The 26,472-nt window shown below is 38.1% G+C and overlaps 1 protein-coding gene across 7 annotated transcripts in view; it reads right to left on the bottom strand.

The window, feature by feature from the left end:
* The window catches only part of ARHGAP28 (Rho GTPase activating protein 28), a 197,430-nt gene extending 171,179 nt beyond the window's left edge, over nt 1-26,251 (bottom strand). For 2 of the 7 annotated variants that reach the window (XM_005587151.5, XM_045378234.3), the window contains exon 1: nt 26,024-26,251. In XM_005587151.5, the coding sequence (XP_005587208.3) occupies nt 26,024-26,199 (176 nt within the window). In that variant the 5' untranslated portion in view covers nt 26,200-26,251. Of the gene's footprint in view, nt 1-1,224; nt 1,353-13,957; nt 13,980-17,856; nt 17,938-26,023 lie in introns of those variants that run through there. The other 5 variants (XM_015439836.4, XM_015439835.4, XM_045378235.3 and 2 more) reach the window with 5 other exon arrangements.
* Nucleotides 26,252-26,472: the final 221 nt, after the last annotated feature.

The raw sequence follows: 26,472 nt of genomic DNA, 5'->3' as shown, positions 1-26,472 counted from the left end.
CACAGTCAGTAGAAGAGCCTGGATCCCAATCCAACAGTCTGGCTCCAAGGACTCCTACCCTTCCCTATAGATCTGTTTCTTTCAAAATTAACTGAGTTGATTATTTCAATACTGATGAGGCTGAAAGTGAAATAACAGTGACTTATAACCAAAATGCCCTGATTCTTTTGTGATTCTATACATGAACCAAAATATTTGAGACCTATATATTGATTTAATTGATATTTTTGGTGTTTATTGATATAAAAGAAATTGCTCAAATGCTCATCAGTGATGACACTCATTAGAAAACATAGAATACCACATTTTATGATATTTAGATTCAGGTATAAGATGACCACATGTTCTGGTTTGCTCAGAAAACCCCCAGCTATACCTGCTGTCCAGGCATAATTGTTAAGTTCCCTCTCACAGTTGTCTCATTTTGAATAATAAAATATACAGTTGTCTTACTGAGGCACAACCAGTGCAACTGGCACAAGTCAATTTAATAATTTAAATAATTACTGGTTTTTATATGGTTTTAATAATTCTGATGCTTTCATTTCCTCATCCTAAAATCAATTGTTCTTACCATCATGAGCTTGACAATGCTTTTCCCCGTTTTTCCTTTTTCTGCCTCTTCCTGCCTTTAAACACTTCATTTCCCTCTAGTCCTTTTGCCAAATCACTGCCTCTCCTGCTTCAGTGCCTTCTAGTCTATTACAACGACCCGAATGGCATTTATATCCTTAAGGATTCCATTGTCACTTTCTGGAAAGGTGCCACTACTCAACTTCACTCTCTCACATTGTCTTTCCCATATTGTCTTTCACTCATCACTTGCCTTAGGAGATCTAGGCTTTTTCCATATCATATTAAAATTCTTCCAAAAATGTACTTTTTTTTTTTCCTTTGAGACAGAGTCTCACTCTGTCACCCAGGAGTGCAATGGCACGATCTCGGCTCACTGCAGCCTCTGCCTCCTGGGTTCAAGTGATTCTCGTGCCTCAGTTTCCCAAGTAGCTGGGATTACAGACGTGTACCACCACACCTGGCTAATTTTTTTGTATTTTTGGTAGAGACGAGGTTTCACCATGTTGGCCAAGCTGGTCTTGAACTCCTGACTGCAAGTGATCCACCCGTCTTGGCCTCCCAAAATGTTGGGATTACAGGCGTGACCCACTACTCCCAGCCAATTTACTTTCTTTTAGTCCCCTTACAGAAACCCCCTGACCTCCTTACCCTTGGATCAAATTCATTTATTCACTCAGACATACAGTCTACTTGGGAAGCTTAGCTGGCAAATTCAGGTTCCCAGCTCCAGGGCTTCATTTCACAATATTACTTCTGAAGATCCTTGGGAACTTGACCTGCAGAAAGAACGGAGAAAATTCCTGTCCTATCTCTGCAGAAGAACAGTTTACATATGCCTTGAAGCATTAAGTTTTATTACTTTACCCTTATCTCAGTCCACCAAATTACGCATGTTGGAGGGCACAGTTGGTCACTAGTTTTGGAAAGCTGCTCCAGGCCATCGGTGAATGAGTATCAGGGAGACAACTGCCAACTCTATCCTACTCAGTGACTTGAGAATTTTGACAATGCTCTCCCTTTCTTAGCCAGCATGGATTCTTAAAATCTTAGTAGTTAAATTTATCCTGCTTATGATACCCAGTACAGAACTGTATTCGATTCCCTTCTCCTGGTACAATTTAGCAACATTAAATGGCCCTATTTATCCAAATACAGTTTAATCTCCTGATGATAATGACATATCATTAATGGGTTTGCTGTAATAGTTGTTGGGTTTGTGGTACCTTTTGGGAGAAACCGCAGTAAGGATTGAAGATCACATTTAATAGAAAGAAATAAGTATCACTAAAGATTCAAGGAAAGTAATTAGCTTCAGAGTCACGTGGCCAAAAATAAATTCTATATTCCACTCTACAGTAATGTTTTAAACAGTCATTCTTCCTACATGCTACCTTGTTCTTTCATGCAAACGGTCGTATTTGAGATAAGTAGACATCAAGAACAAATGAAATCATTGCCGAGATCGACTGTATAATATATTTTAGAGCTATTGATGTAATACTGAAGAACAAATGTGCTAGTGTAGACCAGAATTTGAGCAAATCCTAGTCACAAAAAGTGACCATGGTTCTGTGTGTCAGCTTTACAATTAGATTCCTTTAAGAATTTCAGCAACCTCTTCTGTCTCTTACGGGCAGAGGCCATATTTACTAAGACAAAAATTGGTATGCTAGGGGTAAAATGTTTGAAGATGAAACGCTACTAGAGAATCAGAACATGCAGTAGCTATGCCTCTGGAAGACCATCAGAACTCAAACTTTAAAAACAGCAGCAAAAATAAGATGCCTCAACCAATTCAATCTAATTTCTCCAAATATTATCTTTTCATTTAATTTGGAAAATACCCACTTTACTAAGAATAATCTTTAAACATCAATCTCAAATCTCACACGATGTGAGGTTGTATATATTATGTTCTTCAAAGTGTGGTCTGCATTTATAGAACAAACTGAAACTTTCTTGTATACTACAGAGTAAATCATAAGATTGTATTAATTCTGTGAATCACACATACAGATAGCAAAGAAGAAAAAATATAGTTGATCTCAATTTGGTCTCATAAAAACACAGTATCTGTTCTTATTGTCACTTCACATTTGATAAAATAGGAATACCTCCAAAAAATTTAATGAGTAATTTGAAGAAATTTCTTTTTAGACAAGAGCAGTGGCACTCATTAAACTAATTTTCCTACTTTAAGCTTCTACAATTACAATATTGTCCTGAAAATAAGTAGACATTATTTAATAGTCTCTTTCAAGGACTCTTCCCTTAAAAAAATACAAAATAAATCCATTGGTACCATTTCAAACTGGGCCCCTAAATATTACAAATCCCTTTATTCTCTCCGTCTTTGCAAATTACATCTAGTTTAGACCCAGAATCAGTCAACTAAGCAACATTTCTGTAAGATACAAAAGCCTGTGATTTATTAGGAAAAGCTTGAGGGTCTATTAATACTTCATTAAAACCCCTACGTAGTATTTATAGCAACAACAGAAGAAAAAAAAGTATTGTCAATTAGTGGGTCAAAAATGAAGGCAAATAAAATGCTTATGAACATATAAAGCAAAAACATAAACCCATGACTTGGTGCAACGATACTAGCTTAATTTCTTAGAAGCCCAACTTCTGCATTCCTGAACTGTGACCAGGGATGGTCAGGGAGTGCTGAGAGGGACAAAGGGCCTCACTGTCACTGGTCCATGCTCTTAAGCTGAGAGGAGGAAAAGCCTGCTGTGTCACACAGCACTCCCAGGCAAGAACTGACTTTGAGCTCAGGAGAAGCCTACAGAGCCCATTTCACAGTATTCCTTAGACATGGCCTTCCTCACGCAGAGGCTGAGGGATTTAGCACTTTGTGGTTTTGCTGCAACTGGAATCTTTGTTATTCTGCATGAGGTTTGCACTAAAGACACAGATGACCTCAAATGTAGACACAAAAAGATTGTGAGAGACCAAGTTGGAGAAAGAGAACCAAGAAAAAGCTCGTAAGAAATTTTAAAGTGAAGCACTAGACGTTTATTGACTTGTGATGACAGTGGTGCAATCAGAACAGGCAGAAAGGTCTGTTTTGCTTCATTGTTTGGATTTGGGTCTGAGTTTCCAATAATTTATAATAATGCGCACATTCTGTTGAAACAGCTCCAGAAATTGTGTTTATTGAACTCAATAGTGGAAAGAATTCCATTTGGCCCTATTTGTGTCTTTTCTCTGAGAGTAGTAATGAGGATTAATAAAAAACACGGCTTAGTAGAAACCTTATTAGTCTACCAAGGGTGAATGGGCATTGGCCAATTTGTAAAGGGAGCTAAATTTAAATTCTTAATATAATCTAATGCCAATTAAGTGCATATAACAAAGAATGACCACCTTGAAAATTAATCTATTTAATAGTTAAAATATAATCAAATTACTCTGTTCTACAAATGTAGCTTCCTTCCCTTTCTAATTAAACATTATTTTATGAATTTCAATTTCCCAGATGCCTGGAATTTTTTTTTTTAAGTTTTGTAAGCAAGGCTTCAAAAACGGAAGGTACTTTGCTATTTCTGGTAATAGAAAAATTGGCTTCTTGTCTTAGCAATCACCAATTATGTTTATAACCCTAGGAGATTTTGAGGACAGAAAATCAAGCTCAAATCAGAAAAGAAAATTATACAGCAAATGTTATGGCTTACACAATTACAAAGAGACAGCACTATTTTATTTTGTGATCTATGACGCTGCTGGGGGGAGCAACTGCTATTGCTGGGGCTGGCAGTTCTCTCTAGGGGTGGACACCCCCATAGAGAACCAGTTTGTATGTGCTCATCAGTGGGACAATATTTTCTTGTTGACGCAACTGGCACAGAGAATTTTGCCTTTCTATACTCCAACTCCAATAATATCAATTTCCATGTATATTGCTCATGGCCATCATTTTCCAGTCTTTAAAATTATGTCTTCTGATCCCTTCTAAATCACCCTAAGTCACTGAGCCCTAAATTAGAAGCTGCACTCTAACAAGAGACAAATTATTAATACCTCCAAGAAGAGCGATGGCCTCACAATGAGGTCATGGAAACTCCAGTTTCACAGTTGAAAAACAAAAGCATTTCCTTTCTCTTTCACCTCCTGGGAATTTTTTTTTTTCTTTACAAGAGATAAAATCTGACAAAGTGAAAATATCAGGAGCTGGCTACGTGGAACCTGACCTAGATTAACATTTCTCTGTGTTTCTTTGGTGTATCATTTTCTATGTCTCATTGTAAAATGTAAAAAATTGTCTTCTCTGAAAAATTTTAAGCAGTCAGTTATTTTGTTTTTCAATTTAAAAAAATCATACATTGCCTCCCTCTCTCTATTCCACAAATATTTCTAGGGCATGTTGCTGGGTACTGAAATCAGAAAGATAAACCCTGACTTCTGCTCTCAGGGAAACTGCAGTCCAGTGCAGGGGTAGGGGTCAGCTACAGAGGAGTAGCATCATTAACTACCTTTGGAAATAATAAATTTATGGCTGCAACTGGCCCAGGGTTCACTGGTAGCATAAAGGAAATAATCTAGACCCAGATTGGAAGAAAACAGGAAAAGGTACTAAGGAAGGCTTTAGATTATGTTAAGTGCTGTGTTTTAAATATGTCCCTTAAATTTTATGTGATGACAAGTTAATCTCCAAATTCATATGTTGGTGATATTTGGAGGTAAAGCCTTTGAAAGGTAATTAGGATTAGGTAAGGTAATCAGGGTGGGCCTCCATGATGGGACTGTGGCTTCATAAGAAGAAGAGAGACCTGAGCTGGCACACTCTTTCCCTCTCACTACGTGATGTCCTCCACCATGTTGTGACACAGCACAAAGGCCCTGGCCATATGCAGCACCAAGCACTTGGACTTTCCAGCCTCTAGAACCATGAGCTAAACAAACTTATTTTCTTTATACAGTATCCAGTCTTTGATATTCTTTCATAGAAACAGAAAACAGACTAAGACGGTAACATATGACCCAATCTCCGAGGACTATAGTACTTACCAGGTGAAGACCAGGAAAAAGGCTCTTCAGGCCAAGAAGTAGGATGTATAGAAAGGGAACACAGTGTGATGGCTAAGAGGCATGAGCTGTATTGTGGAATGTATATTTTACCACAATTTTTAAAAAGCAACAGCAGCAGCATGGGTTTTGGGTTGACATTACCATACTTCACTTGGGTCAGTTAGTTACCCTGTATCTCAGTTTCTAAATCTGTAAAATTAGAAGCAAAAAAATTCCTACCTCATAGGAGTAAACCGTAGGGGCTTTAATACATGTAAAGCATTTGGAATAGTGCTTGCTTTATAGGAAGCACTCAGTAGACGTTAGCAATTAATACCATGCATGCAGACCTAGAGACACATGAGAGCGGGCACTCAGTAAGGCATGGGAGTTTAAGTTGCCTTCTCCAAAAGGAAAAGGCTAATAGACAGAAGGAAGGAACGCAGAAAAGAAAACTGAGTTGGAGATCATCACAAATGCCGTTTTGAATATATCCCTTTTTCCTTCTTGGAATCTTCACTGAACTTTAAATGTGCATTGAGGGTATATTTTTGAAGCTACCTACACTATACTACCTGAGAATAACCTGTCAGTGAAAATTAATTATGTCCTAATTTTTAATTTTAAAATAGAACACTCATTTTCATTAAAATACTCCCTTTCAAAGGGCAGACTGATTATATTACTACTCTAAATATGTCATCTATACCAAGGCCTGAGAAAGAGTACAATCTTGAATCTATGGATGCTAAGCATTCCCCCAAAATCTGTGTTTGGATACATATAAGCTATCTCTCACTCTGTGGACAGAGTGATGCTATTCTCTAATGCCACATATTATATAGGAAGGAATGGCAAGAATACAATGTGAAAAAGCATGATGATGAGATCTTCCCATTTAAAAAAATGGCAGAGAAATGTTAGAACATTGGAGACTTGAGTTGATTAATATCTCAGCTTCTTCATTTGCAAAATAAGGTTCCATGTTTTCTACGGGTCCTTGGGGCTCAAATGTCCTATAAACTGATTGCTGGGAGGCTATATGCAATCACAGCAGACTATAAAACCCTGGGCGAAGGAAAATCTCTCTCCAGTCCAGCATTTTGCCAGACAGTACTACCAAGGAATATCTGTAGGAGACAGAGTAATCTCTGGCTTTTACATTTCTAACTTTCCTATAAACATATGCTACTGATTTGCTACCTATAACTTTGGCTAGCCTTTCTTGAATTTCTATTTTGAGTATACTATGGCCTACTGAATGGATAATATATAACAAGTGATCAGATCACTTGTTTGCACTGACTGACTTTTAGCTCAAACATTTTTGTCTAATGTTATGATTTTGACTTTTAGCTCAAACATTTTTGTCTAATGTTATGATTATATTGGTCAGAGATGTGCTGGCACTTTATCCCCAACCTCAGAATGAGGATAAACAAATATGCATAAACATATTGCATGCATAAACATTTACATAAACAAATATGTTTTGCCTCCATCTTGGCACACAAGAGTAGGGACTGATGGTCTCCTGTGCAGATCACACAGCCACATGGGAAAGCAAGGAAGGCACTAGAAACACAGAGCAAACTCCCATTTAGGAAATGGGCCACAAATTGTGGGCATGAGGGTCAAAAAAAGGATTAATTTCCCTTGTCTTCCTATTAGTCAACAATTTGTATAATTTCCAGTAAACGTGGGAAATACTGAAAGGCTTCGGCTTCCTCTATACCTTCCTTGAGAAATGACTAGAAGGCAGTAACTTCTTGGACCCTGACCTTGTTAAATGTTGACTGCCAGCATTTTTCACTTCTGAGAACAGAAACATCCTATTCATACGGTATTTTCTTGTATGCCCAGAGTCCTCCCAGCCTCTGCTCCATCAGCTTTCTCACATCAGCCAGAAACATCCAAGCCACAGAAGTTGCCCATCATGGCAGTGCTGCCCAGAAGTGTCCTGATTCAAGGAGACAACACAGACAGCAGCCTCCAACACAGCAGTCACTTGAGCCGGGCCCTATGTTAGCCATGTGCTATTTTTATATTGAACTGCCCTATACTTGTTCAAAGCTAATCTCCAGGTACTAGAGAAACACTCTTAATACTATGAGAGCTCTCTCCAGGTATATAATATAGTCATGGTATCTATAAATGTAAAGATACCCTGAATGTAAAATTTCCCCAAAATAGGTATTGATGCAGTAACTGGTTTGTTGAATTGAGTATTTGCTGATTTAGGTTGAATCTTGTTTGGGAATGTGGAGATTTCTATTCTAGGGGTGGTGTCATTCCAGGAAGGCAGACAATCTCTAACTAGATCTCCCTCACCACTTTCAAAGCAAACAAGGGTGCATTCCACAGCACCAGTGGCCATGAGCTTAAATGCAGCTGACCAGGTTTGAGATGGCCTCCAAAATACGCTCTGTTATTAGTAATATTTTTGCATTCACATAAGTACCAAAATGCCTAAGGCAGGCCAGTGTTTCATTAGTGTCAAGTGAAAGCCTTCCCCCTCTGCTTGCCCCATGTGCCTCTGGTGCACAACACTGGATACCCAGCTGGGTCATCCAACCACAAGCCAAGGTAAACACAGAAAGTGTGAGTCATTGGGGGTAAGAGTTATGCATGTCTCTACTAAATGTGGAGTCTGAATACTGGCACTCTGGCTGAAACACTATGATTCCAGCATATGTTTATGATCAGTAGCTATTAAATCAGCTACTTCCAATGTGTAAAGTAGCTTCTACCAGTTATTTGGGTATTTTTTGTGTGGGGAAGCATGAACTCTTCAAGAGCGCTAAAAGAATTTTTTGCTTGAGTCTGATTCTTTCCAGATTAATGCATTAACATTAAATTCAGTATTTTAATTACTTCAATAGACTATATGGCATCTATAGAGTTGAAGACAACCTCCCAAAGTGAGGCACTTTTATTAACTTATTTTAATTGCTTTGGCTGAAACAACTGACATTTCTTTGACAAGTGGTCTGTTGAGCCAATCTCATCCCACAAATTAAACCCTGCCAAACATATCTACAAAAACTACTGCTACTTCGCTTGCCAATCCCTAAATACATCCAACCTGAATTACTGACTCCCTCTCCCTACCCTCTACCTTCATCTATAGACCAATATACACATATCACAGCATATCCACATGCCCAACTCAAATATCATGTCCTCCGTGAAGCAAACCCTGTTTCCTCTTCAGAGGATACAATACTAAACAAGAAATGGTTCCCAGTACGCCTGGGCTCCAGTATCAGCTCCTGAAGCACAGGAACTCTGTCTTGATTAGCTTTGCTCTTTCATGATACCTTCAAGAGAAGATACTTGATGAATGTTTGCTAAAAAAAAATCAAAAGAAAGAGTAAATGGATGAATGAACTGAATATCACAGAATCTAGAGGTCTCTATTTTCTCAGTTAAAATTATTTATTATTCATTCATCACATATATAATTTTAAAACTGACTTGGACAAAGTGTTCACTATACAGTGCTGTTTTTTGTTTCATTAATCAATCTACTTGCTAAATGTATAACTCTCATCCTTTCTTGGCTGACCCCTGCTTAAGTTTTCAGAACACTACCACCTGAATTCCTATATCCGTTTCTCTCTCTGTCACTTTTATTCCTTTAAAATGCATGAGCTAAGACAGTTTCTCCAAATGTCAACATGATACTATATTTGAGGTAACATGACTCATATCTATCAGAAACTGTTGAAGACTGAATTGTCTGGACTCTTCACTGATTCCTTGTGACCTTGAAAATTTACTACTCTAAGATTCAGTGTCCTCACTTAAAAACGAGAGATTGTAACAGGTGCAACCCCAGGTTCCTTTCAGCTTTCTGTATTCTGGAAAACTAATTCTCTGTAGTTTGCTAGGATAGGCTTGCTACACAAGCCTCATGAGTAGGCCGAACAGAAAGCTATCTAAAGGAGTCGGATACCATTATGGCCCACAGGCCAAATCCAGGCTACTACCTGTTTCTCGAAATAAAGTTTTATCAGAACACAATCAACTCTATTGGTTCATGTAATGTTTATGGTTGCTTTTTCGATAACAACAGTAGAGTTCCAACAGAGAAAATATAACCAGCGAAGCCTAAAATACTGACCCTTTGCAGAAAAACTGTGCTACCCCGGTCTAAATTACGTGCACCGAGGTGTGTGACTTCCTGCCTAAAGAACATTCCGTTCCCTGAATGAGACCTGAAGTCTCACTATTAGAGGTTTAAAGAAATGTATATATGCTTTGGGAAGGTAAAACACCTTAAATTCTAAGACTGTTCCTTGCTAGAACAAAATGATCTCTTAGTGGAGCACTACAGGGAAAATAGAAGGGCTCCAGGAAGCCAAAGTAAATTGATCAGGCACAAAAATAAACTTGCTTACATCCCAATCTTGGCTGGGTCTACAATGGAGAAATGAGTCTCCAGATGCAGTGTCCTGGGAATAGACTCTTGAGTTCAGTTTTCTCACAGTTTTACTCTAAACCTGCTTTTACTCTAAACCTGCTTCCTTGCCCAGCCCCTCTTAATGGGTTTTACTCTAAACCTGCTTCCTTGCCCAGCCCCTCTTAACCCAACAGCCAATAGCTGCCAGACAGCAGGATGACAGTCAGGTACAATAACAGGATAAAACCACCAAACGGTCTGTACACATTACTGGCACTTTCAGGCTCCGATGAAATGATGTGTCTGAACGTCAGAAACCATTATGACGAGCGAAGGGGCCAGACACAAATCACACATTCTGTGATGCTCCGTTTAGATGGCTTCCACGAACAGGCAATGCTAATCTCTGGTGATAGAAGTCAGAAACGGGTTGCCTGGAAGGAGTAATTGAAGGAACAAAGTGCATGAAGAAAATGTCTGGGGTGAGGGAGATGTTCTGTATCTTGTTTTGGATGGTAGTTACATGGGTCAAAAATCATGGAACTGAATATTTAACACTGCACTTTATGGTAGAGGAAGTATATCTCGATTTTTAAACTGACTGTTATCACTAAATAAAGCATTTCTTTTTATTTGTTTGTGGGTACGGCTTCAGAAATCCTGGAGGTCTTTAGATTCATTACCATTATATAATTTTCCCTCCATGGTAATGGATAAGAAGATGATGTGAAGATAGAAAGGTGAAGAAGGGGGAAAGAAAGGTGAAAAAGTGTTCCTTGGTGCAGGGAAATTCCTGTCAAGCCTCTAAGCCCATTTCCTTCCCAGGCACGTTCTTGCAATATGTCATCAGATATCAGTTTTAGGACCTAGTATGTCAGAGGACACTCAAAAGCAGAAAATGAGGAAAAAAAGTGAAATAGATTTTTCCTCTTAAAATGTGTGTGTGCGTTTTATTGAATTATTAAAAACACAAGGAAAATATTCAACAGTATGCTCCCATGTTTCTTGGACGTCTCCAGTTTAATTTAAATTCTATTAAATTTTTCTAATTTTGTGCCAAAATAAAGTATAAAGTATTTTAATTAAATGAAATATAAACATAGTTAAATGTAATTAAGTATAAATGAAATTATTAAACTAGCACATAAAATACATCTTTCAAAAAAGAAGTTATTAGTGAATACTGTCTTTAACTTTGAAAAACATAAAAAAAATAAGGTGCTATAGCATTTTTAAACACTCCCTAACATTCCTATTAATTCAGTTGTCAATTCACAATCATCTGAAAAACAAAAATCAGTTTGGCTTATTGGACAGGCTATATTTTTCAAAGAAAATCTTAAACACAAGCATCTTATTAATATATTATCTGGACTTAGGTAGCTTAATTGAAATAAACCAAGCGCCACTTTGAGTAATGGAATGTACTAAAATTAGGTAACAATTTCATGCTACTGTACAGACAGCAAAAGTACCTGAGAGATCAATTAAATAAGTACAGTTCAATGAGAGGGGAGAAAGGTGTTATCATAAAATTAGCACAGGTCTAAAACTGTGTTTTAGTTAAAAATCTAGGATTGTCTAATTACCCTCACTTCCAACTTAATAATAGGGAAAAACAGAATTTAAGCGTGAGAAAAGACCCTTGAGGTCAACTAATGGAACCCCTTCATAATCCAAATGAAGAAATTGGGTATGTCACTGAGTACAGTCTGACCCTAATCATTTTACTCAAAGTGCACATTAAATGGTCTCTACTCTCCCTCCCTCATCTCATATTTCATTGTATCAGCAATACCAGCATCTGTGGTTACATGCTGCAACGCCTCTTCCTTACGCTGGTTCTTCGGCCAAAAACACTCTTCCAACTCTTAAAATCCCCCCCTACTAACTCATGCTCATTCTTTAGACTTAATTGAGCTATCCACTCCTCCAAGAAGTTTTCCTTAACCCCTCTCTCACCAACCCGAGCCCTAAATGTTAGTTACATCTTCTCCCCTTTCCTAGAGTATCTTATGCATTTTTTTTTTCAATCATTCATTCATTGAACCATTCACATACTGAGTGTCAATTCTGGGCCAGTAGGCTAAAATGCTAAGGATACAGAGATAAGAGACAGTTTCTGTCCTCAAGGAGTGAACTTTGGATGCAGCAGAAATTGATCATGAACACACTTCTCACTTAAGGACCAGCTATTAACCATTTTTGTAGCCTCAGCATCCAAAATCACATATGGCATAGAGAGGTTCAATAAATATTTGTTTAATTTCACTTTTTATTGCAAGAATCAGAGCTCAATTTCTTCTTGTTTTAATGAGTGAAATGACTCAAGTAAAATTTAATCTTTTAAAACGAGGGATATATTTACTTTCTATTAATTATCTATCCATGCTGCACTCAATTTTATGTATAAAGCTATTATTGTTTATAATTGTTGCCAGTTTGATTTTTTATTATTCTTATTTCTATAGCATATTATCAATAGTATATATGATTCTATGAATAAAGGTTAATTTAGTGTATTTTCTCTCTCAGGAAAGACTTTGCAAAGGACGAGATGCTCAGATTTTGGAAGACTTCCCTGGTAGCTTCCAACAAAAGAGAAATCACATTTCCACACTTCAGCCTCCACAGTAACCATTTGTTAAGACTCTAGTAAGTGCCAGGCCCTCTGATGAGGGAGAGGGGAAGGTAGTTAAGGATCCAGTAATGAAGAAAATAGACAATATTCTTGTTCTAGAAATGCTTCCATATTATTTGAGGCTAAGAATAAAGTTTTATCCTATATGCAAAAATGTATTATCAAAGGATTTTAAGTTAAAAAAGAAATGGATTTTTAAGTCCTGCATTTTAGAAATGCTAGATTTCTTTCTTGACTTTTATCAGAATTTTAGTTCTTTGGGGTACATTTGTTAAAGTTCCCCTCTTCAGTCTCCCTCTTCTCTCTCTTCCTTCTTACAAGCTAAGCTTTCAGAAGGAATCATATCTACTTTCTGCCTATATTTTCTTATCTCACAATCACTCTTCAACTTGCAGCAAAGTGGCTTCCACCTCTACAACTGTATTAAACCCACAATAGCAAAGATCATCACTGATATCCGCACTACTTAATCTGGTGGATGATTTTCTTTACCATATTGGTCATTTAGCTACTTTTGATGTGGCTGTCTGATCATTCTGAGCCTGCTGCCTTTGCTTCTGGAAAGCTCTCATTCTGTTGGTCTCCATTACGGGCTCCCAAGCCCTGCCCTTCCCTAGCTGGCATTACTCAAGTTTCCATCCTTGTTCCACTGCTGTCTCTATAGAGACTTTACCCTCTCCTGCCAGATCTCATCCAAGCCCAGTTTTAACTATCCCTGAAATGCTTAAGTCTCCCATGAATAAATAGCTTAGAACTTTCAGCCTTGATCTCCCTCCTAGGCTTCCAACTTGTATAGCCACCTGTCTGCCGAGCATATACACTTAATTATCCCACAAGAACCTAAGGGTTGAAATTTCACATGTCAAACTCATTGTCTGCCCATCCACAATCTGCTCATCCACCACAATTCCCAACTTCAGTACCTAACACTCCCAGACAGAAAACCAAGTCATGGCCAGGCGCAATGGCTCACGCCTGTAATCCCTGCACGAAGGCCGAGGCAGGTGGATCACCTGAGGTCAGGAGTTCGAGGCCAGCCTGGCCAACATGATGAAACCCTGTCTCTACTAAAAATACAAAAACAGTTATCAGAGCATGGTGGTGGGTGCCCGTAATCCCACTTACTCAGGAGGCTGAGGCAGGAGAATCGCTTGAACCCAGTAAGTTGAGGTTGCAGTGAGCCAAGATTACGCCACTGAACTCCAGCCTGGGCAACAAGAGCAAAACACTCCATCTTAAAAAAAAAAGAAAGAAAAAGAAAAAAAAGAAAACCAAGTCATGTGTTCCTAGTTCTCAGCATGCATTTAATCACCAAATCATACCAACTTCTTTGCTTGTTTTCCCCGTGGAATCCTTCAGTCTCTTTCATCCATATTCCCACAACTCCAGCCGAGGCCTTCATCAGCTTTACTTAAGCTACTTCATTACCCTTCTAAACCATTTCTCCAGCTCTTTGTGGTCTACTTGAAAACCATCTTTCATACTATAGAGGAATAAAGCGACTGGGGGATCCTGGAAAAGAATAAAAGCAAAGAGCTACAAGATTACAGTTTTGATTTTATGGATTTTGATCCAAATAGCTTTCAAACCAGATTAAAATACTAATGAGCCAAACTGGATGTGGGCAAGGTTGGGGGTAGGGGAGTAAGAGACAAAAGCAAGAATAACCTAGAGTAAGATTTGGCTAAATGACGAATTCCTGTTTAAGATACACTTTAAAACCCGCTAAATGGCAAAGCACTTCCATGAACTCTAAAGAGAATTGGTGCTATTTTTTTTCCTAACTCCCACAATAAGAACTTTTTTATCATCTGGATAAGAGGAGTATCATGTTTGTTTAGGATTGGTATAATCGAAATCAGCTTCACTTGGGCTTCTTATAAGCAATGACTCATGTTATTTTAGCTGGTGTGGGATCATTGCCTCATGAAGGATGACACAGCTTTAGACATGCAGAGCCTGGCCTGCTTTTTCCAATTCCATGCCTCCAGCAGCTGGAAGAGGTGGGAGTCCTCCAGCCTGCAGCTTTCTGCAACTCAGCACAATTCAGATTTTATGAAAACAGTTGCCAAGTTGACCTTGTAATTACAAGAGCCTTATAAATGAGGAGGGAAAGGAGTTCAGTTGTGGTATGTTAAAAATCACAGGGCCAGGCATCCTCTGTTTTTCAAAACAGAATCTGTGGAAACTTACAGTCAGCTCTTTCCCTCATTAATTGCTTACTCTATTGAGGTCAGTAATTTTTTTGTTTTTAAGATGACAATGAAAAATCACAGCAAATATGTTTTCAAGACTCTCCAACTTACACTCACTAAGATAATGTGCACGGGTGGTTGTAACAGTGTTTGAAAGGAAGCTAAGGAAATGCCATTCTCATAATCGACACCACCTTTTCTCTAGCTCCATACTGAGTCAGGGAACCAGTTCTCCCCTCCTCCATGTTTTCCTTGCTGTTGGCCTGCCTGCTTCCCCGAACCCAGGAGACTATGCTGTAGGTGTGCGCGAATGCTATGGTGATGGGAAGCAGGTGGTTGAACCTGGCTGGACAGGTTGGTAATTCCCTATGAGGCTCTAGGCAAGACACTTTTCCATACTTTGCTTTCCAGTTGTAGCACAGACATTGTTCCTGGCTGTCCTTACTCATGACTGGTCTTCATGAAACTTAGTTCTCATTAGCAACATACTCTGAACTCCCTAGCTGGTTAAAAATAATGAGAAGACACTCCCAAAGACATGGCAGTTAGCAGAAAAGCCCAGACAACTATTTATTGTATCATGAAAATGATAGTCCTATCTCTGTAGTTCTGGCGTCCTAAGAACTAAAGTTTATTAAAATGAATAGCTTGAAAAATTAACACAAGGGCCCAGAGACTGAGGGCCATTATGATTCTGACCTTGCAGAGATTCAGGTCCAGACTAAAATGGGCCTAGGATTCGTTTTCTAAATGGAAATATCTGAGGCTCTTCTGAGGTTGGCATCATCCATGGCTCCAAGGTCACTGATGGACAAGGGCTGTACTCGGGTTTACAGGAGACTAGGGATGGCTCAGGAGTCTGAGTTTCCACAGCCTACATTTTTGAGCAAGATTTAGAACAGAACAGTGATCTCTACAATGATCATTGTCTAGGACCTGACTTGATCCCCTGGTTGCCTTCAAGTTTTCACCTTCAGTCAAGGTGAAAACTTGACTGAAAATTGGGAGAGAATAGAGGAAGAACTCATTAATTCTCATGAAGTGTTGTTTCTCAATGTTCATTAAGAATTCTTTTGGTAGGGCCGGGCAAGGTGGCTCAAGCCTGTAATTCCAGCACTTTGGGAGGCCGAGGTGGGCAGATCACCTGAGGTCAGGAGTTCCAGACCAGCCTGATCAACATGGAGAAACCTTGTCTCTACTAAAAATACAAAATTAGCCAAGTGTGGTGGCACATGCCTGTAATCCCAGTTACTCGGGAGGCTGAGGCAGGAGAATCGGTTGAACTCGGGAGGCAGAAGTTGCGGTGAGCCAAGATCACGCCATTGCACTCCAGCCTGGGCAACGAGAGCGAAACTTGTCATACACACACACACACACACACACACACACAAAGAATTCTTATGGTATAAATCATACTGTAAGGAATTAAGCAAAAAAAAAATGTTTTTAACTATAGAAATATATTTTAGTAGTTAAAAAAGCAACTAATAAAACTAAAGTGAAAAATTACAAGATCTAGTCACTAAGAACATAAACCTAAAGATGAAAGGATTAAAACCTGCCCTCCTTCTGCGAGAGAGAGAGAGAGACAGAGAGAGAGAGAGAAAGAAAAGCCCGAGAGAGAGAGAGAGAGAGAGAGAGAGAGAGAGAGAAAGAAAAGCCCACCCATAGGAAGATTTCCTGTTACTGACTGCCTAGATCTTACCTTCTTAGTCAATTTGAATGTCTTCCCTAGAACATTTTGTCTAGTTTTAAATACTGTTAAATATAGTCTTAAATAAGACTATGTGAAGGGTAAGAATATAAATTTTTAAAAATCCTATTGTTGAACTTCCTTCAAGTGATAATAACAGTTCTCAAATATATTATTATATTTAAATCAATTTCATATATCCATTCATAACCACTTCTATGCTTATTCCATTAAAACAGAACAGAAATGTTTGCAAAATGAAAGACTAAATCAACACTGAATATTTATAACCTCGACTATGTGGAAGTTGAACTTGCTGGTTATTAACAGGGCTATACCGGTATTGTCCCCGCTCTCAATAATCAAATTGAGGCAGAGAAACAATGAATCCATAATATACTAATAATGTTACAAGATTTAAATGACAGGTTAAAAGCACCATTTCTAGAAGAGACTGGGTTGGAATGTTGGCGCTCCTTGCTGTGTGATCTTGGGTTACTTCTGTGCTTTGGTTTCTTCCTGTGTCACAGAACTGCTGTAAAGAATAACTGGGATAATGTATGTCAAGCTTTTAACATAGTGCTTGCCTCATTTGTAAGCTCTGATTAAAGCTAGGACTTATTTTTAAAGAATCAACGTCACAGGACCATAGGGCATGATTAGCGCATGACTGATTACCAAATGAGCATTATGGTGGTAGATGGCAGCCTGTCATGGTAGCCAGAACTCCTCTGGCTACAGTTCTCGAGGAAACCTTCAGAGAAGTTTAGTCCTCACTTCTTTGACTGCGTTTATTCATTCTCTCTCTTTTCTGCTTTTTATCTCTTGCCATTTAAATATAGATTTAATCCCAACCACTGACATGTAACTTTAGCTACTACATAAATTTTTGTGTTGTAGCGAGGGTGAGAGGAAAAGTGGAGAGAAGAAATAAATCAAATATCATAGTATGAGTTATAATGTCATTTTAGGATGTTGAGAATTTTTTCTAGTCACTGTCAGATTTCTCCACTAATCTTCAAAAACATAAAATAATTGATGGACCTTTGTATAAAGGTAAATACACTAATTGGTGGTTTCTTTTTAAGGCAAAAGCATTGGTCAGTGTTTTCTAAATTGATTTTCATAAATGAATACTCAATAGGAAATTTCAATGGGATTTTTTTCCTTGTACACTATAAAGGTACATAAGTAAATTTTGTGGCTAACCACAAAGTTTAACAAAGATACAAAGATTTATCTCTGGTACATAAAAGATAATCAGTACCCAAACTTACAATTGCTAAAATAGCACAAATAAATCTCAAGTGTTTGACAGTTTAAGAAATACTACCTACTACTTTTGTCCTTGGTTTCCAGTTTCGCCTTCCTGTGCTTTGTATTGTGTGTTTGTATGCAGTCATCATCTATTCATCTAAGGGATCAGAAAAGGAATACATAGATTTAATTAGTTTTTAAGAGTAACACGACACAGGCAGCTGGTTGTCTAAGGGATACTTAGTATATGTTCTCCCAACCTTGGAATTACATGGCACTAACTACCTGTCAAATGGATAGTTTATCTATATTATGCATTTATTGAAGAGTGACACAACACACACATTTGATACTCAAAGAATGTGTTATAAACCCCAGATAGTCAAGAAGATGCATATATAGCAAAACAATCTACTTTCTTTACTTTCCACTTTAGAGACTAAAGAACTTGAAGTTTTTGTACACTTTATTATTTTGTTTTGATGCACAGCCTACAGTAATCACAAAGAAATGATGTATGAAACTTCATATGATAAAGAATGATACATTATGGAAAACTCACTAACTCAATAACCAGAGCACAGCAAGAGACAAAAAGCAAACAAGCTAAAAAAAAAAACTCTCAAAGAAACCAAAATAAATGCTATCAAATTCTTTAACAAAAGAGTATACACTTTAGTCCTTTAAACCGCATTTCCTTTACATAGTTGTAACAAGCTGGTTATCTAATCAAAAGTAAATTACAAAGCATGTTAAAAGTAACAATATTAGAAATAAAAGTACTGCTAAAGACTTTCAGAGCTGCCTGAAGAAATAAGTAATAATTTCAATTTTTAGGAAATAAAACAATATACCAATATAGACTATTAGTAAAGCAAGCAAACTTACACATCTCAACAGGTACCTTTACTTTAGTAACACATGCAATTATGCTGTCTTAATGATAACAGTTATTAAGAAAAGGTTAATTTCTAACACTATTTAAGGGTATGCCTGACTTATTTTCATCCAAAGAGGCTTAAAAACAAAGCAAAGTGTATTGCCTAAATAGATAGAATTTATTTCCAAAATTTTCTTCTGAAAAACATTCCATTTATCTCCTTTGCTTTGCTATATAACATTTTACTTTTATTCTTGGCTAGAACTGATATCTAGAGACCATATGGTTGAGAAATAAGAACATGGCAATTACCTCAGAAACAAAATTGTTTAGTTTGAGGATGGAATGTGAAAAAATTCTGATTACATGCAAATTAGAATGTTTACTTTAGTTAAAATACATTTGCAGATGTTCACATAACATCTCTGGAACACTAGTAAGAGGAAAATGTTTTCCATCAGGTACAAAGATAATTCTAAAAGAATAAAAGATAGTTTCAGTAATACTCTCTAGGCAAACTGGGATTTAAGAACAGCTACACTCTGTTTACACAGCATTTAATTTAGCAACTTTCTGATTCTTTGTTTTTTTTGGAGGCAGAGTTTCACTCTTGTTGCCAAGGCTAGAGTACAATGGCGTGATCTTGGCTTACCGCAACCTCCGCCTCCTGGGTTCAAGTGATTTTCCTGCCTCAGCCTCCCAAGTAGCTGGGACTACAGGCGCCCACCAACACGCCCAACTAATTTTGTATTTTTTTCTGAGTAGAGACGGGGCTTCACCATGTTAGTCAGGCTGGTCTTGAACTCCCAACCTCAGGTGATTCGCTCACCTCGGCCTCCCAAAGTGCTGGGATTATAGGTGTGAGCCACTGCACCCAGCCGATTTATTTTCTTTGAGCTTATTTAATAAACATTTGCTTCCAAAAAAATTGTAAAAAATAGAAAATCTTTAGAGCTTTCATAAAGTCAGACCAGGTCAAATTAAATCATTTTTTACACTTTGTATCAAAACTGAAAAAAAAAAAAGAGTGGATTAAATGACTGTTGATGCCTATTTATATTTGGCTGACTTTTTAAAAATGAATGGGGTAAAAACAAAATCAGCAAGACTCCTAGATGTCTATTTCATAGTATGTAAAGTCAGTCAAATATAGAAGAAATGAGAGAAATAAAGTCACCTTTAGAACACCACCTTAGTGAATTTTACTGACAAGATCCACAGATAAATGCTAAAAGGAAAGTTTAAAGAGAAAAAAGATATTTCCATAGTCTCAAAGTATCTCTCCAAAGGTAGCTATTAATTATAAAGAGGAAAATAGTAACTTTATAGTACAGAAATCTGGCAGATACCACCTTATCCAGATGATCAAACCTAACACCAATATTAGTAAGATGTCAACATCGCATACCCACTGTATGGTGCCCTCAGAGGAACCCAATATTACTTCCACAGATTTCTCATCAAAAATGCATCAGCTTGGTCAGGCATGAAGGCTCACATCTGTAATCTCCGCAATTGGGGAGGTCAAGGTGGGCAGATCACTTCAGCCCAGAAGTTCGAGACCAGTCTGGGCAACATGGCAAAACTACATCTCTACAAAAAATACAAAAATAAGCCAGGCATGGTGGCATGTGTCTGTAGCCTCAGCAACTCAGGAGGCTGAGATGGGAGGATTACTCAGGTCCAGGAGGTCGAGGCTACAGTGAGCCGTCATTAGATCACTACACTCCAGCCTGGGTGACAGTGCAAGACCTTGGCTCAAAAAAAAAACAACAAAACAAAACAAAACAAAAAACCATAACCTTAATCTAATCATGAGAAACATCAGACCAACCCAATTTGAAGGACTTCTTATAAATCACCAACCAGTTCTCAAAAAGTGTCATGAAAGACAAGGACAGACTGTCAGATTGCAGGAGACTCAGGAGATACAACAAAATTCAGTGTGGAGTCCTACATTCAATTCTACAACAGGAAAATTCCAATTCTAGTGGAAAACTGGTGAAATCAGAACATAGTTCGTAGTTTATAGTATTGTATCAGTTTTACTTTGTTTAGTTTTCACAAATGGTATTCTGGTTTTGCAAGATGCTAACATTTGGGGAATCTGGGTAAAGGTTACGCAGAAACTTTCTGGACTACTTTTGCAAGTTTCAAAATTACATCCAAATAGAAAGTTAAAAGTTACGACTTTTTAGTCATCATCTTCATCTACATGAGGCGATTCTACAATACTCTAAATTCCCTAAATTTTTGTGCATACGTTACAGATTAATGATCAGGGAGAAGTGAGCAGCTTAAAAATGGATACAGCAACTGGCCAAATATGTAGCCATATGACACCATCAAAGGAAATGCACCAGATGTTTTCCAACAGCTCTGCATACAGAGGAACCTACGCTCAGCAGGGATCCCACTGTAAAAAGAAACCAGAGACACCAACTCTGGTTTCAACCATAACATAAAGAATGACCTACAAATACCTATTGTCTAGTAAGAATCTTATTTCCATTACTGTTTTTGAATCCTCTCAAGAAAGCATACCTAGTATCCCCTAGAATTTGGTGTCCCTGTGCATGTGTACCTTAACTCATACAGGCCTACACGAATGCTTAGTAAGAGTTAACACTTGGAAATAAATGTCTTCTTAATTAATTAATTTCAGTCCAGGAAGGTACCAATAAATCTATGATTAAAAGTTGCTAAATTTAGTTTTTCCTCAATATAAAATATGTACTTTCTAATCATCAATTTCATTTTAATGAAATTATTTTATTATTAAGAATCGTTATGAAACAATAGCCCCCTCATAGAAGTTTAAACATTGCTGTACAATTAGAATTCCTAGGATAACCTTGGTTAGCTTGTTTTCGAGGAAGAGTTGGCTGTTTCCCTCCTCTATTTTTGTCCTCTCTCGGGAAGTTTATGGTATAACTAGATAAATTTCAGAAATAATCATGGCCATTTTCTACTATACCTTCACTAAAAAAAATTGTATTTCATTATTTGTATATACTCAGGAAACCCTTGAAAAACAAAATATCTAGCTTTATCCCTGGCTACCTTTCATTTTATCAGTGAAATTATTTTGTATGTTTGTCCATAGTCTCACTCTGGATTCTGAATAGAAGCTTGGCCTCTCTAAAAATCATGATTCTAATTTCAACCATTTAACAGAACTGATCATTTATAGTTATTTTATTCTCTTTCTTCCTTTACAAGAGGATGTGGATACACAATTCTGTGAAAAAAAGAATTAGTTCTCTTCCTCCCAACAAATACTTATGACTTGTGAGTCTCTTCGATGCATGAATAAATTTTGCAGTGGTTTGAACCACCCATGATCTAGAAATGCACTGTAGACACCAAGTAGGACTCCCTGCCACTGTTAAGCATATAAAGGTGCTAAACCCAGAAGGCACTTGGTGTTCCTCATCAGGAATAAGCCTAAATTGCCCAGAAACGCAAGCTGAGTATGTTTTTTGTTGTTGTTGTAATATCAAATTAGTTGACCAAAATGGAAAATCAGTGAGAATGAAATATGTTTGCTAAAACTTCCTCTGAGGGAATGATGCTCTTGCTTTAAACTGCTGAAAAGTTTGTGTGCCTATTAGGGACAGAAAGATGTTGTATCTTCATGGTTTTCTTGCCTTTTAGCTCCAAAGAAACAAATTAAAATTCGTGTTACAAGTATGCCATGCTACTGAAAAGTCATAGCCAAAATAGACTTTGTGGAGTCCTTGAAATTAATTCCTAAGAAAACTTTAAAAGATAAAAGTAATATGAGAAAATATAATTAATTATGAGAATTAACAAGCAAGTCTATCCATCCTCACACTCTATTAGAATCAAGGAATATGGTGACAGAAATTGAATAAAAAAATAGGAAATAATTCTTAAAGAAACAGGAGGTGTGGGAAGGAATCCTAAAGGCTCAAAAGGAAATATGTATAACAGTATTTTAAATGCCACAGCAGATTGCCCCATGCAAATTAAAAGGGCAAAAACAGAACAGGACAAGATGGACAAAGGATAATCTATTTATTAAAAATCAACGTATCAACTTATATATTCTGAATATCGATTTTAAAAAAAGAACTTAAATCTGAGGATTCCTTACTGTCAATATATCCCAACCTAGAATCTTTTAGGTACACGTAACTCCCTCTAAAGCCAGTGTATTTATATGACTTCAGGTGGTTTCATTCATTATGCTCCACACACAGTTTTAACTAATTTATAAAATGAGGTAAGAAGGAATGATTCCTTTGATTCTTCGGAATTGCAAGATCGGAGCTATAAAACTCAGATATTTGAGTTTTAAATGTCCCTTTTTTTTTTCTTGACAAACAAGGCTAATTCTTAACCTTGTTTTGTTTGTCCACTTCTGATAGTGATGCAAGTACCAAAACTGTTTGACTCTCCTCTTTACAGCAATAACACCTGATTAAAAGTGGTAACAGTAGGAATACAGCTAACATATCTGGTGCTTCCTTTACGTTAGTCAATATCCTAAGTAGCAGAAGTAAATTGCCCAAGGCCACACTGTAGTAACTGGTGTAGAGTCAGGGTCTGCCAATGTGACCTCAAGCCTGAGTAACTGACAAGTACATGGAAAACAAAATAAAATTAGTAAAATAAAAGAAAATGAGCAGGCCCTAAAGAAATTGCTTCAGTGTTGAAGGGAAACAGGGAGAGCATGGCAAACAAGCACAGCAGCCCCCATGATGGAGCAGCCTTGGCTCAGCTTCAGCTAGGGATGGCAGGCAGCAGGGCAGGCCTGAGATGCTGCGTCCTTCAATCTTTTTTTTTTTTTAATGGTTAGCTAAAAATCCAGATTTACATCTGAAGCCTCTTGATGTAGAAATACTGTCACTTATTTCATCTTTTTTCTCAAAGTCTTGCTGGTTTGAAAGGTAAAGGACCACATTCTTGGGGCAGGGACTATGTCCCATTTATCTTTGTAACCCAAATGTCTAACATGTTGCTGGCACATAGTAGGCACAAACAGGTTGAGGCTGGCAGTTAAAAATCCCACCATTTTATCTTGGCTATTTTGTAATCTTGGCAGGAATTCATTAATTTATTCAACAAATATTTATTGGGCTACTACGATGTACCAGATACTGCTCTGGGGATATAATAGTGGAAAAAAAATGACCAAATAGAAAGATATTATATTCTATTTTACTGGGAAAAGGCTAGGAAAAAAACCCTTAAAAACATATAAACTCAAGTGTAGTAGAGGTCTAGAAAATAAAAAAGAATGGTTTGCTTTGAGAACCTATGCCACCAAGAGCTAAAAAATAATGATAATTAGATACAAAAGTCCACGCTTTCTAGTGCCATTCTGGTCATTGCTCCACAAATAGGTTACAAATGTGTAAGCAATTTAAAGGAAAGGGTATTCTTGAAAGAGAGAGTGCTTTCTTCAGAAGTAGAACAATATGATCTTGCTTCTTGGCTTGAAAGGAAGTATTGATCGTTAGTTAGTGAGTCAAAGGTTAATAACTTGGGCCTGATTATTTCTGTTATCAGACTTACGATTAATGGTGTCCTCTGGCTCTTTGTAAATACAGGAACCTCTTTTTGATTGCTTTTTTACTAGGAACCAAGGAATTAAGCTATTCTCTTGTGATTGGGTTGCAGAGGGCCGGGGGGCCTGCAGCAGAGGGACAATGGTACCAAGGCTCCCAGAGAGTGCAGGGCAGTCACCAAAAATGCAAACTTGGAACGACGTGAATCTAATTGTCAACCTTAAGGTGAAATACTAGCTCTGACATGTAACGCTTGCTCTCAAGTATTATCATTCCACAAGACCACATGCTGAGTTAATAGAACTTCTGCTTCTAGTTTGCTTTGGAAACGGATGTAGTTTCAAATCGCCCAAATGGCACAATCTGGCTGGTGCTCTGAGACAGCTGCTGGGAATTATAGACAGGACAGCTACACTAGAATCGTTTAAGAAATGGACAAACTCGGCCCATGCTTTTCATCAACACACACACACACACAGACACACACACACACACACATATATATATATTTAGTTAGTCATAATCTGAGTACTTACAGCCAATGATTATGTTTAGAAAAGAAAATACCCTAAAGACAAATGCCAGTTTTTATTTTCAAGGAGCCTTTAAAAGTATATGCACAACTCCTAAAGCTGGAAAAAAATGTTATTTTCCCACTGTCTTTATATAAAAGTGAGATTTCACTCAACCTGCTGTTTTTGAAAGAAACAACATTTTCTTTGTTAGCCAAGTCCAACATAGATCTCTTGCCAATGTAGTTTGTTCTTCCCATGGATACTAGCCAAAAAGTATTCCTTGAAATAAAGTCACAATCTGTTAATTAGGAAATCAATTAAAATCACAATCAATTAAATTAGGAAACAGAAGCAATCATTATCACGTAACTAAAGTTAAAAGTATGAGAAAAAAGAAATGATTAAAAATAAACATGATGAAAACACATCACTCAAATTGCCCACTTGTAAAGAAAAGCACTCATCAATGGATCAGATAGTCACATTTACACAAATAAAACTTCCCCCAAATATGTATCAAATACCAAACCATCTCACTCATCACAATACTTTTGTCTACCCACTTAACCATTTTTGTTTTAGTTAAGGAGAGTCTCATTGGCCTTGATCTTGCATCAAATGGATGATCACTGACACAGTAATTTAACATAGATCCCTGATTAAATCTGAAATATACAGGATGAGATGCGTATAGGCTTCTTTTGACCAAAAGGAAATATAATTGCATTCACAACATAGAGTTGACATCAGCAGTAATCAAATAATGACACCAATGCATTTATACAGTTGAAAGGTTTTAACATGTAGAAATAAAATTCTTTTAAAGTCTACTGAGGTGTACTTTTTAGAGAATTTCTCAACCTACATTTTAAATCAGAAATGCAGTTACTGAACAAGCTCTCAAAAGGAGTATTTTGAGGATTTAGGGTTATGTATTTTAATGTTTTCTTTTCATGTGCTGCTTGTGTTTCATTTGGAAAATTTTTTAATTTCCCGAGATTTTATAGGCAACTTTGGCCGAAATGGGTGTGTGTATATATATATATATATACACATGACTTATCCTCAAATCGTATCAAGAATGCAATCCCGCTGCTAATCTCTGCTAGCCAACGACTTCAGCCCAGGCTAGTGCAGCCTTCGAGCGTTTCCCACCTCCAGTCAAAGACAATGCAAAGAACCCCAGGCTCACTCATCTAGTCCACCGAAACTTGAAACAACTATCTGCGCCCAGGCAGAAGGCGCAGCTGCACGGCGAACCCCCCAAGCCCGGCGCGACTGCGCCGCCCTGGCGGGAGCGGCTCCGGGTACCTGCTGAGCGGGTGGCTGGCGGCGGCCCGGGGCGCGCAGCGCGACTCTGCGTTGGGGGGCTGGGCACGGGCGTACGAGTGGTAGGCGGTCAGCACCACGCCGCCCGAGTCCTCCACCTCCATCGTCAGCCACGCATGTCTCGGCGCCGGCCCCAGAACAAAGACCGGGACCAGCATGGACCGGCGCGCCGGGAGGCTGTCAGCAGCTGGGCAGCGGGGCCGGAGGTGCGACCAGCCGCTCTCTCCCGCGGCTGTCAGTGGCCCCCGGGCAGGCCCGCCCCGCCCCGCCCCGGGCGCGCGAATTCGCAGACGCTGGGAACCACGCCCACGGGCTGGAGTAGGGGCGGGCATTGTGTGTGTGTGTGTGTGTGTGTGTGTGTGTGTGTGTGTGTGTGTGTGTGCGCGCGCGCGCGCGCGCGTCTGTGTTTGCATGTGTGCCTGTGTGTGAGT

The sequence above is a fragment of the Macaca fascicularis genome, chromosome 18 (genome assembly GCF_037993035.2).
Source record: "Macaca fascicularis isolate 582-1 chromosome 18, T2T-MFA8v1.1".
In the NCBI taxonomy this organism is placed as follows: domain Eukaryota; kingdom Metazoa; phylum Chordata; class Mammalia; order Primates; family Cercopithecidae; genus Macaca; species Macaca fascicularis.
Note: the sequence above shows the minus strand (reverse complement) of the source record. Positions and strands in the feature narration are given on the sequence as shown.